This window comes from Scomber scombrus, chromosome 9 (genome assembly GCF_963691925.1).
Source record: "Scomber scombrus chromosome 9, fScoSco1.1, whole genome shotgun sequence".
Classification (NCBI taxonomy): Eukaryota; Metazoa; Chordata; class Actinopteri; order Scombriformes; family Scombridae; genus Scomber; species Scomber scombrus.
The window spans coordinates 32,672,256-32,685,678 of NC_084978.1; the positions used below are offsets into that span (position 1 = coordinate 32,672,256).

At 40.6% G+C, this 13,423-nt stretch overlaps 1 protein-coding gene across 2 annotated transcripts in view; it reads left to right on the plus strand.

The window, feature by feature from the left end:
• The window catches only part of LOC133985502 (storkhead-box protein 2-like), a 165,193-nt gene extending 164,254 nt beyond the window's left edge, over nucleotides 1-939 (plus strand). For both annotated transcript variants that reach the window (XM_062425160.1, XM_062425161.1), the window contains exon 4: nucleotides 735-939. In XM_062425160.1, the coding sequence (XP_062281144.1) occupies nucleotides 735-939 (205 nt within the window). The remainder of the gene's footprint in view (nucleotides 1-734) is intronic.
• The last annotated feature ends 12,484 nt before the right edge of the window (nucleotides 940-13,423 follow it).

Sequence of the window (13,423 nt, forward strand, 5' to 3'; positions counted from 1 at the left end):
TGAAATGAATTACACACTTCAGAGACACAGACACTCGATGTGAATAAGTAGGATTAAAAAAAAAAAACATTTTTAGTTTCGGAATATAATATATAATATAAAGGTGAACAAATCTCAAAACCATGGACCTCAGCGTTACTAAATCAGTTACTACATCAGACCTGCATTTTGAGCTACTGTTATCTTGACACTGTCATGAACATGGGTCCTCTATCAAAATCTAGTTTGAAGAGCTTTATTATTTTACTTTAAATATTGATTAATACATACCCATGCAAATATTAATTCATAAATATCCAAGCAATGTTCCCCAATCCATGCATACTCTTGAGGACCACCCTGAAAAACGCATCTGATAAAGTATCTTCTCCTAGCCAGTTAAGACAGTGACAAAGGCCAGGAGGACTTGCTGATGTAAGCTCTCACTGGTTCAATTAAGCAAAAAATAAAAAACAAAAGAGTAACCACATAAATTGTAACAAAATTGTAATTTGAATCTGAAAAAAAACAAAACTCATCAAAGATTAAGTAAACGATAGTTTGAATATAAGAAAGTAGTCACTGACAAACAGTTCTGTCAATAGTATCGAGGTTCTGCAAGAGTGTTTCCCAATCCGACGGGAAATAATGAAGTCCTGTTGTCTGTTTATTTTTTGTCCCCAGCAGAAGTGGAAGCTTCAAGCATTTCCTTTGGTGTGGTTACATATTTTCTCACTGTGTCTTTCTCTTTGCAGAACCAGGGAGAGCCTAGCATCTAACACCTCTTCCATAGTGGAGAGTAACCGTCGACAGAACCTGGCACTGAGCCCTGGCCACCTCGGCATCACCACTGGCAACGGTCCCCCTTTCTCCTTCCGAGCCATTCCTGAACCTGCCAGCACCCAACCAGAGAAACTCCAGAAGCCCAATACCTGCCTTGCTTCAATCACCAGCGTCTAGAGGCGGAACTGAGGGCTGGGTGTAGCTGTGAGAGCCAATGGAAACCCCCCCCCCCCCCCCCCCCCCCCCCCCCCCCCCAAGGACTGTTACAACCTTAGACTGACAGAATGACTGAATCAGTGGAGTTGGCACAGGCCCATTGTGGAACTATAGCTGTTAACACACACACACACACACACACACACACACACACCACATACATACAGACAGACAGACAGACAAAAAAGGAATTTAGACCACCAGGAAACTGCTCTTTCTCTCACACATACAAACACGTACACACCAGGCCACTGGGCGGATTGAACATTGTCATTTTACAGCCCTCTAGTTTACACACACACACACTAATGTTGTGTTGTTTCACTTAGTGAGTTCTAGTTGTGTGTGTGTATGCGTGTATGCGCGTGCAGGGGATATGTTTGTGTACCAGTAATCTGTAATCTCAGGTCATGTTATTTCCTCTCCCATTCCAGCTGCTCCAGATCAACACATCTCCCTCTAGTAGTGTCTTCTGCTACTATACACTGGAGTGATGCAGCTCTGCTGACTACTGTTATTGATGGTGTATACACTCACATTGATCCAGCTTTTACCCACTGAATTAACTATAATCTATTCACCAGTGTAAGGTGCATGGCCACAGAAGTTGACAGCTTGAAATTCCTTGAATATTGAATATTGCTCCAAAATCCAACAACAATGCGGGGTGGTTAGGTAGTCAAATGTTTTACCTGTACCCAGGATTGTTTTTAATTAATTGGCCAGTTCTTGCATCTGTTGGAAGCCATGATGCCCATATGAACTGCCTAAACAGTATTTCCATTTTTAACAGCTATTCCCAAAAATGTCACTAGATATATAGAAAACCTGAGTTGCAGCTCCACAGATGAGATTTTTAAATACAGTACTTAGAGCTTGTATCTCTATTTTCATGTTACCCCTCATGTCCACTGGATTTAGCTGCATGTCTACCAGACACATGAGCCAAGTGTCTTCCTCGTGCCTCCTTTACAGGCCAGGTGTATCTTAACAGAGCAGCTCACATGAGAGCCTGAAATTCTTTTGTCAATATTGATAGTTGACATGAAATGAGTGCTTAATGACACATGACATTTTGTTGATGTTTCATTTTGGATTTCTTTTTTTCTTGTTTGTTTATAAAATCACCTAGCACTGGTATAGTCTGCAGGTGTTGCCATAGTTTGCAACAACTGCCATACAAGCAGGCAGAAGACATGCATCTGTCTTATTAATATATAAATGCATTAACAATGACTGCTGAGGTAGCTAATTTCACATGAGATGTTAAAAGGAGCCCCTACTATTAAGACTTGTATGCCTTAATACACTACAACTGCCTTCTCCTACTAAAATACGCTGTTAGAAACACATTCAATATTTTCGTTATTTAAAAATCCTCAATGTTTAATACATATTTTGAACTCTAGGTTGATTACCTAAATTGATTGCGTTTGAGAGGCGACTGTGCTGCTTTTGGTTGTAATTTCCAGTTGAAATTTCTCCTCTTCTTTACAGCTTTCTGAGCGATAAGAAGAGGAGAAAGAAGTGGAAAAATGCTAGTGGATGAATAGAACTTCCTAATCCCGCAGCTGTGTTCTTGCCATTCAGTATTGATGCATTTGGTCCAGCACAGCTGTTATAAGAGCTAACGGGTGCTACTGGTTATAAGCAAAGACTACAAAGACTACAACCAGATGCTGGATGCTCTCCTGTTAGGATGTAACGTTAAACAACCTGCTCCTGCAGTTACAGCCTCTGAAGGTGAACCATCAGACATGACCCTGATAAACACAGAGGAACTTGACTGTCCACCAGTTTTACCTTTGACTCAGCGATCTGTAATTGTAAAGTGTTCTCCTATAAGACCAATGCAGTTTGATCCAAACACTTACCTTAAACAGCTGGTGACATTAAGCGGAGCTCTTTACGACACACATTCTCCCTCTCAGTTAGCATAGGCGAGCAGCTGCTGCACACTCTCTCCTCCTCACCTCTTTGATCATCATTTTGATTTAAAATTGCAGTAATGTCTTCTTTGTTGTCCTTCTCGCTTACTTTGAACTCCAGATTAAATAGAGAGGGCTGAACAGAAGACTTTGTCTTGCTGTAGTGTAAACAGACCAAAGACCATTGCAACCATTTGACGTCACTACCCAGACTGCATTGCAATGTAAACAACATGGCAACTTATGAGGGAAAGGATTTAAGAAAATTTAAGACACCAAGAGTAGGGCTGGGCGATATTACTTAATATCAATATCACGACTAATTGAAGCTTTTACCTCGATTAATGAACGATTATTTTTATTGTTATTATTTTTATTAAAATATTTTTTTATGCTCAACTATTAAAGCTGGCATATTTTGTGGCATTTGTAAATGCCTGTGACAGTGACAGTTGCTTTGTGGAAGCACTAGTTGTAGGGTGCCTGTCAGTCTCCCTCTTTTTTTGCACTATGCACTCTTCATATTGGGTAACGTGATTGTGGTGTTACCCTGGCTCGCTGAAATAGTTTTTCTGCAGTACTTGCACTTGACTTCTTTCTGTTCAATGTCGTCTGCAATGAACCCAAAATGTGTCCAAACAACGGACACGGCATTCTGTTTCGGTACAAGCTGCGGTACAAAGGCTCAGTGTTTGTGCTCCTCTCCTTACAAGGCATAGTTTTTTTTTTCTTCCCTCAAGGGGACAGCACGGGGAAAGTAATAACCGACATGAGTAAGATTACGTCGGTTAGAGGGTTTAAATGTCGGTTTCGGTATATTTTCGGTTAATTGCCCAGCCCTAACCAAGAGTGTTTTTATATTACATTTATATAGTTCATGATGACTAGGTGAAGGCCTTCAAGTCTTAATAGTCGGGGTTCGATTTAACATTTCCACAATGCCAGACACAGTGACTAAACCCAGGAAGGTGATCAGAGTCAGAGAATAAATTCATAAAAATATGAAGTAGTCTTTGTTTATAGACCTGGTATTTTTGCTCTTCAATATGGCATTGAATGCCAGATGTTGACGTCGCAGCAGAACTTCAGTTAACCCACTTTTAATTAAAAAAGCATGTCTGCTTAAATCATTTTCCTTCAAAAAACAAAACCAGTTAAGCCAGGGTGTCATTTATTGCTCTTACACGTTTTCAAAGGGAAGTGAGAGACAAATAAAACACAAACAATGTAGGCAAAATGACTTTCAGTGGAAATTTGAACTGCAACAAATGTGTTGTGATACAGCCAAATTCAGTGGACATGAGGGATTCTCATAACATCCCTGTTAAGTTTAACTGCTAAGCTGCTAGCTATTACTCAGACTTACAAGATGTGCAATTTATCAACCAGCAAAAACTGTTTTCAGTATATGAGCTGTGGATTTCAATTAAAGGTGCAGGTCTGCATTAGAGAAAAAGTGCAAATTCAATTAATCTTTTTCGAGATCATTTCTAGATTGTTATCTAGAAAAAAAACTAATTCAGACCAATGTTGTACACAACAAGCAGGGATGTGGCTTTTCTTTTCAATTTCTTGATTTATACACATCCTACCCATTAATTTACATTTTGATCATGTTCATGACTAATTCAATTTTAATTACTATTTGATTCAGATCCCTTAAGCATTCTCTCTTTCCTGGTGCTAAGATGTATTATGGTCAGTGATGGCCATGATAGTAATCACAATAAAAATAATGGTGATACAGTTTAAATATAGTATTAAATGGCTGCCGACACTTGTAAAATAGGTTTCACCTGCATACTTTGGCATTTGGGTGAACTGGATTGGTATTACACACTGACTAAACAGACAGAGAGAGAGATGGGACAACCACTGACACAGAGATGTGACATGAGACCTACATTTGACATGTGTTGGTTTCATTCTGAAACCAGACAAGGGGCATGCACTATGAAGCAGGATTTTGAGTTAGCTGAGTAACTTCAGGTTTAACTGGGTTTTCAGGGATTTGACGGTGGTTCACTTCTTACTGGGGTACATCACCATGGCAACTTATGCTGAACAGCTAACCTGCTCTTCAGAGGAACAAATCACAACCTGTCAACACCCAGACCACTGACCAATCAGATCACTGGAAAAAAGGAGTCATCATTCCCACAGGATCCTGACATGGACAAAATTCCTGAGTAATAAAGTGACAAGTAAAACATTAGCAATATCTACTTTTCCACTGTTTGCATTATTTTTTTTAGTCTTTTATGTGAAATATTAAGATGGTTACTTCATCATCCCATTAAATAGTAAAAAATAAAAAGCCTCACTCTATACTTAAGTCATATATAATAATACCTACATGCATTTTAAGCCTTAGCCTACTTTAATGTTTGGAAATTATTTCTAGTGTTTCATCTTATTCTGTTGTATGATTATTAGCTGTTGTTTACGTTTTACTACACTGAAAAAATGACTTTTTGCTGTCACTAAAATGTTCTCAACAGGTACTTACACTGTTTCATCTCATATCATATGTAGTACTTCATTCATGGTTCTGATGTCACTCATATCTTAAAACTACGCTTCTTTCACATAAACGCGCTCATAGCTTGATCGGAAAATCCTGGGTTGACTGATAACCAGTTTCGTAGTACTGGTCATCTGTACAGCCAATGTTAGGCTCAGTGAAGCCAGCTAACAAAAATATATCCTGGGTATGTTGAACTTGCTTCGTAGTACAGGCCCCTGATCTGAGCTGTATTTATCTATATTGAATATTACTGTCGTACATACAGTACAGTATATACAGTGATATATCAGTCATTTGAGTCTGATCCTCCTAAAAGCTGAGGGAGTTGACAAATCCTCCCATTGTTGTTGTCCTACCGGCTCCTCTACAACTACCTCCACAGCAGCAAAAACACAGCCCATCCTTTCTACTATCACACTGTCGTCAGCCTCTAGCCTGTGAATGTCTACACACACACACACTTACACACCGCACATCAAAGTGTGGGACTCCCCTGTTGTTTCCCTTTGTTCACTATTAGGGTTTCTTCTAATGGTACATGCATTGTGGTTTAGCTGCCACCCCCCCCCCCCCCCCCCCCCCCTACTGAATTAGGAGTCACTTAAATACAAACTGCATTAGATAATGTTCGTTATGGAACTATATTACATTTATCAACCACAATATGGAGTGGTGTACATCAAGACACTTGTTGCTCTCATGTTGACTTAACTTGCTTGCTGTATGATAGCAGGTGATGCTTTTATAAAAGTTCAATTTATCTTAATAGATTTACCAAATTTCTTCCACTGTACTAAATGTACAGTTGGCCTGGAAAAGTGTGCAGACACCATGATCAACCAGTGAGAGTCACAACTCTCCACCTGCAAACACATATTTGTGGGAACACATAACCAAGATAGAGATGGGAATTGAACTCCTGTACATGGTATACTGGCACTATACCCCTTCACCACAATACACAAGGAACACATAATACAAGGGAACAAATGGCTAGTCAAATCGATATGGGCATGATGTATGAGGATATCAATCTAATACCACTGGTATAGTATTCTACACTCTAACCTTACGCTATGCAGAGCTTTAGTTCCCACTGCATCCGGTTCTATTCTATATCCTGTCAAATTTTTAGATTTTAGTGTGCTTCAAACAAAGTTCATAGTTCATAGAAGTTGCACGATCATGTCTAAAGGCATACACGTTTGGTCCTTTTCCAAACGATGACCATGGAAGGTCGGGTGAAAATCGTTTTGTCTTAGCGAGGAATGACACCTAGTAAATCACACAAATGGGGACACTTTCAGACAGACTCCTCAAAGCTATTCCAGCTGAATCAGTGACTGTATAAACTGGATGTGATTGTTAGATTGTAAATTTTGGAAATTAATAAGAAATAGTTGCAAACTGTTGAATGCATCCTCTACCAATTCCAATGTTAGAAATGTGTAGGGCTAGATGTTTCAGAGAGTGTTAGACAATCCAAGAAATACTTTGTTTGAAGCATACTGAGGCCTTAAATGTCTATAACTTGTCTTAAACCTGTCTCTTCACTAAGTTGTCAGACCTTAATCTACCACTGTCATAACATTACAAGCAAAGTTCTTTACAAGTTTTCACAATTGCATTTCCAGCATTGTGCCAATTACATTACAATACAAACAATGTCTGAATTGATTCTGGGGTGTTTTAGAGCTTTCATCAATAGTTTCAGAATTAAAAATCGGTTGAATAGAGATTTATACTCTGCTCTACTGCTGGTCTTGGATTTTAGTATTCAGGTTTGCTAGGGACTAAAACCATTGGGTGTTCCAACAATTTTGATTCTAGTCTGTTATCTGAGTATCCTAGGCTTGTATGCAGAAGTCTACAATGCCAGTAGGGTTCTAAACCTACTTTAGGGTTTTAGTCCCTTTTACCAATTTTCCAGGGGTATACTGTAAATCATTTTCTTAAATAGGGTTCTTGTCTCCTCTCACCCGACAGTAGAGATCGAGTCCATTACAAAGCTCACGACATTAGGGATTTAGTTCTCTTATAATTGCAATAGCGTCCTAGTCCCAGTTACCTCTCCAGAAGAGTTGCAGTCCCAGTTGTACCTATGTAGCAGAGACATAGACGAGGATAAATCTCATGCTGTTAGTGAAGTTCTAGTTTCTGTTCTACTATTACGATTTACCGAGTGCTAATTGCTGTCACTAGTTATACAGTAGTTTCAGTCTCTATTGTGCCACTAATCTTGGGTTTACCATTACAGATGAGTTCTACTCCCTACAGTTGAGTTTTATCTACACCACTTTTCAGGGGTTTTAGCTTCTGTTCTACCGTGAAGTTCTTGTCCCTGTTCCACCAGTAAAATAGGGCTCCTGCCTGGTGAAGGTCATGGGGTTCCATCCCTCATGTCTGATGTTTGCACTGCCCTGTACCCCAGTCCTCTCTGCTACTGTCTGGCCCAGTGGACCTCCACTTTCTCCCCTTCAGCCCCTATCCTGTAACGTTCCTTCCTTTTTCTACACTGACAGTCCATGAAATGTCTTCCCTTAACATCGATGGTGGTTTATAAAAATGGAGGTTCAACAATAACATTATTTCTAATGGTGACAGTATGTCATACCTGTAAATGGTTTTATCTGTCATGCCTAGTCAAATAATTTAAACAATAAAAGAGGGATTTTTTTTAAATGTCTATAATATCTGAAAGTCCCTTTGATGTGTAGTACTGGTGTTACTGTTGTTGTAGTGTATGTGATACCCTATGAGGATTGTGTTACTTTTTAAAATAATAAAATAACAATGTTTGATTACACCGTTGTTGTGTGTTTTTCATGTGATTAACATTAATGCTTTATTAGAATGCAACGCTGTAGTATGTGTTCTTGCTACCGCTGCTCCCGCTCTTCGTTCCCTCTCAGCTCACTTAACCACTGCCATTATCTTTCTCTCTCTGCTCAAGCTCTCAGTTCAATTCAAGTGGCTTTATTTAATAACATAAAACATAAACATTCAACAAATTAAATTATGAATTAATAAATATTAATTATTTGCCATGTGGGACAGGGGGTTTACAGAGCTTGTAGCTCATGGCACGCTGCTACATATCTTGCTGCCAGTCTACAGTGCTCCTGCCTCTCTCCCCGTAGAACTGGAAGTCTCTCAAAGTCACTTAGATAAGAAACTCTGGGAATATTTTTATTGTTTTTACAAAATATTTGACTTTGATATTGGTTGCAGTGAGTTAAGAAGTGTCTCCACTGTTCTCTGGTCACAACACAACCTCTATTTTCTGGGCAGCCAGGTCTCTCTGCCAACCTGCTTTCACTGCCAGGTTGTGCTCGTTCTGTCTGAACTTTGTCAGTGTTCTCCTCAGGCCGTATTCACACCAAATTAGGTGTTGCAGTGCACCTCCGCAGGATTGAGGTGTAGGGTGGGGTTATGTTTCTTTGTGTTTTTCTTCTCTCTCTCTCTCTCTCTCTCTCTCTCTCTCTCTCTCTCTCTCTCTCTCTCTCTCTCTCTCTCTCTATTATACTGGTAATCAGATTTGTTTGCACTCCTACTTGTTAATTTCACTGCCTCTCACCTCTGTTTTTCTCCTGTATATGCTCGTTCTTCGTTGTCCCACTCACCTAGTCAGAACCCAGAAGCTGGTGTTTATATCAAACAGCTGTCCCTGCACTCAGACACAGAGCTGAGCAGCTTGCTGTTTGCGTACTTATTCAAGGTTGTTTTTCCCCCCATGGTTTATTTAAGAACATTTCCAAATTACAGAATGCATGAAAAAAAAGAATCTGTAATTATAATATGTATATAATTATATATATACATGTTGTCTATATTTACAATACAATGTAATAAAACATGTCAATAAAGAAAGACAATTATAAACCATACCCACAATGAGAACAATAGCACATCTCTTATCCATAAGGTGTGTGAGGGTGGACGCTTAGCTTTCCAGTGAATCAACATTAACCTCCTAGCCATGAGAAAAAGAAATGCAACAAAGTCTGATTTAGACCTGGATAGTTTGACGGTGTCTGGTAGGACTCCAAACAAGGCCACAATGTGGCATGGCTCTAATTGTATCTGCAACACATCTGAGATGGAAGAGAATACAGAAGACCAGTATGTATGTAAAGTGGGACACGACCAAAACATATGAACCAGTGTACCACGGTGCTGACGACATCTGTCACAAATTGGATCAGTATTGGGATAGCCCTTGTCCAGTACACATGGTGTAGGAGCTTACACTGAATAACCCCATGCCTAGCACACACTGAAGATGAGTGGATGCGGCCAAGAATAGACCCCCAGGCGGTGCCAAATCCATACCCAAATCCTGGGACCAGAGGGCCAAAAGTGATTGATCGGGAGGAGAGCAGAGAGATAGTATGACACCATACAGTGTGGATACCACGCCCCTCATTGTGAGGGGCACCTTAAAGATCCTATCAATAGGTGTATCTGGGGGGATATTTGGAAAATCTTTATATATCTTTCTGTAAAAATCGTACTTGTCTTATTTGTAAATATTTGAAAAAATTAGTACGGGAAAGCCCAAATTTCTCAACTAGCTGTTCAAATGTAGCAAAGACGCACTTTACAAACAAGTCCCTTACTGGCGCCACAGCCTGAAAGCACCATCCTCCATTGAGGGAGGGAACAGGGGGTTGCAGCTAAGTGGCATACAGAGTGATGGTGTTTTGACTCCTAGATGTTTACAGAATTGGTTCCAAATACGAAAAGTGGATGAGACAAGTGTATTTTTCCCAGGGTGAATACAGGGAAGCAGGTAACTCGTGCATATAGACTGGCAGGTGCGCTTGAGAGGGCCTCCATCAAGCACCAGACGAACACTGGAGTACACTGAAAGAGATGACGACATTCATTTTAACTGAATTTATTCTACCAGCTAGCAATAAGGGCAGTAGTGACCAGCAATTTACATCATCTTTATGCGTGAGAGTAGTGTTTTAAAGTTGGTCTTAAAGAGGTTGCTGAACTTTGGAGAGATTGCTACACAAATGTATTTAAAGCAGGTAGTTTTGTTGACAGGAAAGATTTCACTTTTATCAAGATTGATTTAATATCCTGATACAGCCCCAAAATGCGTTAAGATTCCAAGAATATGCGGCATAGACTCAATTGGATTAAACATATATAAAAGTTAAACTGGTTAAATTCCGACCTCTGCCTCTTCCTCACCTGCCAGACACAGAGTTACACCATGATAGTAATGACACATAAATAACATCAGACATATTACCTTGCAAACTTGGTATAAAATGTTATTTACTACAGGAAACATAAATAAATAAAAACCTTGACTGTGTGACGTTACTCTTCCAGTCTATGCCCTCTTGTGAGTCAAAAATGGGAAAGGGTGGGCGATTGTCCCAAACCTTGCTAAAAGGGGCCAGTGGGGCAGGCTGAGTGAAAAAGGAGCAAAATCAAGCACAGTTGGGGCGTTATGTGAAATTGTGAAGGATTTTCAAAACCGTGCAAAATTGAAAAAAACAACAGGGCCGGTAGTGTCGAAAAAGTCAAAAATGGGGAAGGGTGGCCGATTGTCCCAAACATTGCTTAAAGGGGTTAGGGGGCCGGGCTGAGTGAAAGAGGAGCAAAATCAAGCATAGTTGTGGTGTTATGTGAAAATTGTTAAGGATTTTCCAAAGCGGGCAAAAATTGAAAAAAACGACAGGGCCGGTAGTGTCGCAAAAGTCAAAAATGGGGATTTTCCCAAACCTTGCTAAAAGGGGCCAGGGGGGCGGGCTGAGTGAAAAACGAGCTAAATGAAGCACAGTTGGGGCGTTCTGTGAAAATTTTGAAGGATTTTCCAAACCGGACAAAAATTGAAAAAAACCACAGGGCCGGTATTGTCGAAAAAGTCAAAAATGGGGATTTTCCCAAACCTTGCTAAAAGGAGCCAGGGGGGCGGGCTGAGTGAGAAAGGAGCAAAATCAAGAACAGTTGGGGCGTTTTGTGAAAATTGTGAAGGATTTTCCAAAGTGGGCAAAAATTTAAAAAAACGAAAGGGCTGGTAGTGTTGAAAAAGTCAAAAATGGGGAAAGGTGGGCGATTGTCCCAAACCTTGCTTAAAGGGGCCAGAGGGCCGGGCTGAGTGAGAAAGGAGCAAAATCAAGCACAGTTGGGGCGTTATGTGAAAATTGTGAAGGATTTTCCAAAGTGGGCAAAAATTGAAAAAAACGACAGGGCCAATTGTGTCGAAAAAGTCAAAAATGGGGATTTTCCCAAACCTTGCTAAAAGGGGCCAGGGGGGCGGGCTGAGTTAGAAAGGAGCAAAATCAAGAACAGTTGTGGCGTTATGTGAAAATTGTGAAGGATTTTCCAAAGTGGGCAAAAATTGAAAAAAAACGACAGGGCCGGTAGTGTCGAAAAAGTCAAAAATGGGGATTTTCCCAAATCTTGCTAAAAGGGGCCAGGGGGCGGGCTGAGTGAAAAACAAGCTAAATCAAGCACAGTTGGGGCGTTATGTGAAAATTCTGAAGGATTTTCCAAAGCGGGTAAAAATTGAAAAAAAACGACAGGGCCGGTAGTGTCGAAAAAGTCAAAAATGGGGATTTTCCAAAAGCTTGCTAAAAGGGGCCAGGGGGAAGGGCTGAGTGAGAATGGAGCAAAATAAAGCACAGTTGGGGCGTTATGTGAAAATTGTGAAGGATTTTCCAAAGTGGGCAAAAATTGAAAAAAAACGACAGGGCCGGTAGTGTCGTAAAAGTCAAAAATGGGGATTTTCCCAAATCTTGCTAAAAGGGGCCAGGGGGCGGGCTGAGTGAAAAACAAGCTAAATCAAGCACAGTTGGGGCGTTATGTGAAAATTGTGAAGGATTTTCCAAAGCGGGCAAAAATTGAAAAAAACGACAGGGCCGGTAGTGTCGAAAAAGTCAAAAATGGGGATTTTCCAAAAGCTTACTAAAAGGGGCCAAGGGGGCGGGCTGAGTGAGAATGGAGTAAAAATAAAGCACAGTTGGGGCGTTATGTGAAAATTGTGAAGGATTTTCCAAAGTGGGCACAAATTGAAAAAAACGACATGGCCGGTAGTGTTGAAAAAGTCAAAAATGGGGAAAGGTGGGCGATTGTCCCAAACCTTGCTTAAAGGGGCCAGGGGGCCGGGCTGAGTGAGAAAGGAGCAAAATCAAGCATAGTTGGGGCGTTATGTGAAAATTGTGAAGGATTTTCCAAAGTGGGCAAAAATTGAAAAAAACGACAGTGCCTGTAGTGTCGAAAAAGTCAAAAATGGGGATTTTCCCAAACTTTGCTAAAAGGAGCCAGGGGGGCGGGCTGAGTGAGAAAAAAGCAAAATCAAGCACAGTTGGGGCGTTATGTGAAAATTGTGAAGGATTTCCAAAGTGGGCAAAAATTGAAAAAAACGACAGGGCTGGTAGTGTCGAAAAAGTCAAAAATGGGAAAGGATTAGCGATTGTCCCAAACCTTGCTAAAAGGGGCCAGGGGGCCAGGCTGAGTGAGAAAGGAGCAAAATCAAGCACAGTTGGGGCGTTATGTGAAAATTGTGAAGGATTTTCCAAAGTGGGCAAAAATTGAAAAAAACGACATGGCCAATTGTGTCGAAAAAGTCAAAAATGGGGATTTTCCCAAACCTTGCTAAAAGGGGCCAGGGGGGCGGGCTGAGTTAGAAAGGAGCAAAATCAAAAACAGTTGTGGCGTTATTTGAAAATTCTGAAGGATTTTCCAAAGCGGGTAAAAATTGAAAAAAATGACAGGGCCGGTAGTGTCGAAAAAGTCAAAAATGGGGATTTTCCAAAAGCTTACTAAAAGGGGCCAGGGGGGCGGGCTGAGTGAAAATGGAGCAAAATAAAGCACAGTTGGGGCGTTATGTGAAAATTGTGAAGGATTTTCCAAAGTGGGCACAAATTGAAAAAAACGACAGGGCCGATAGTGTTGAAAAAGTCAAAACTGGGGAAGGGTGGGTGAATGTCCCAAACCTTGCTAAAAGGGGCCAGGGGGGCGGGCT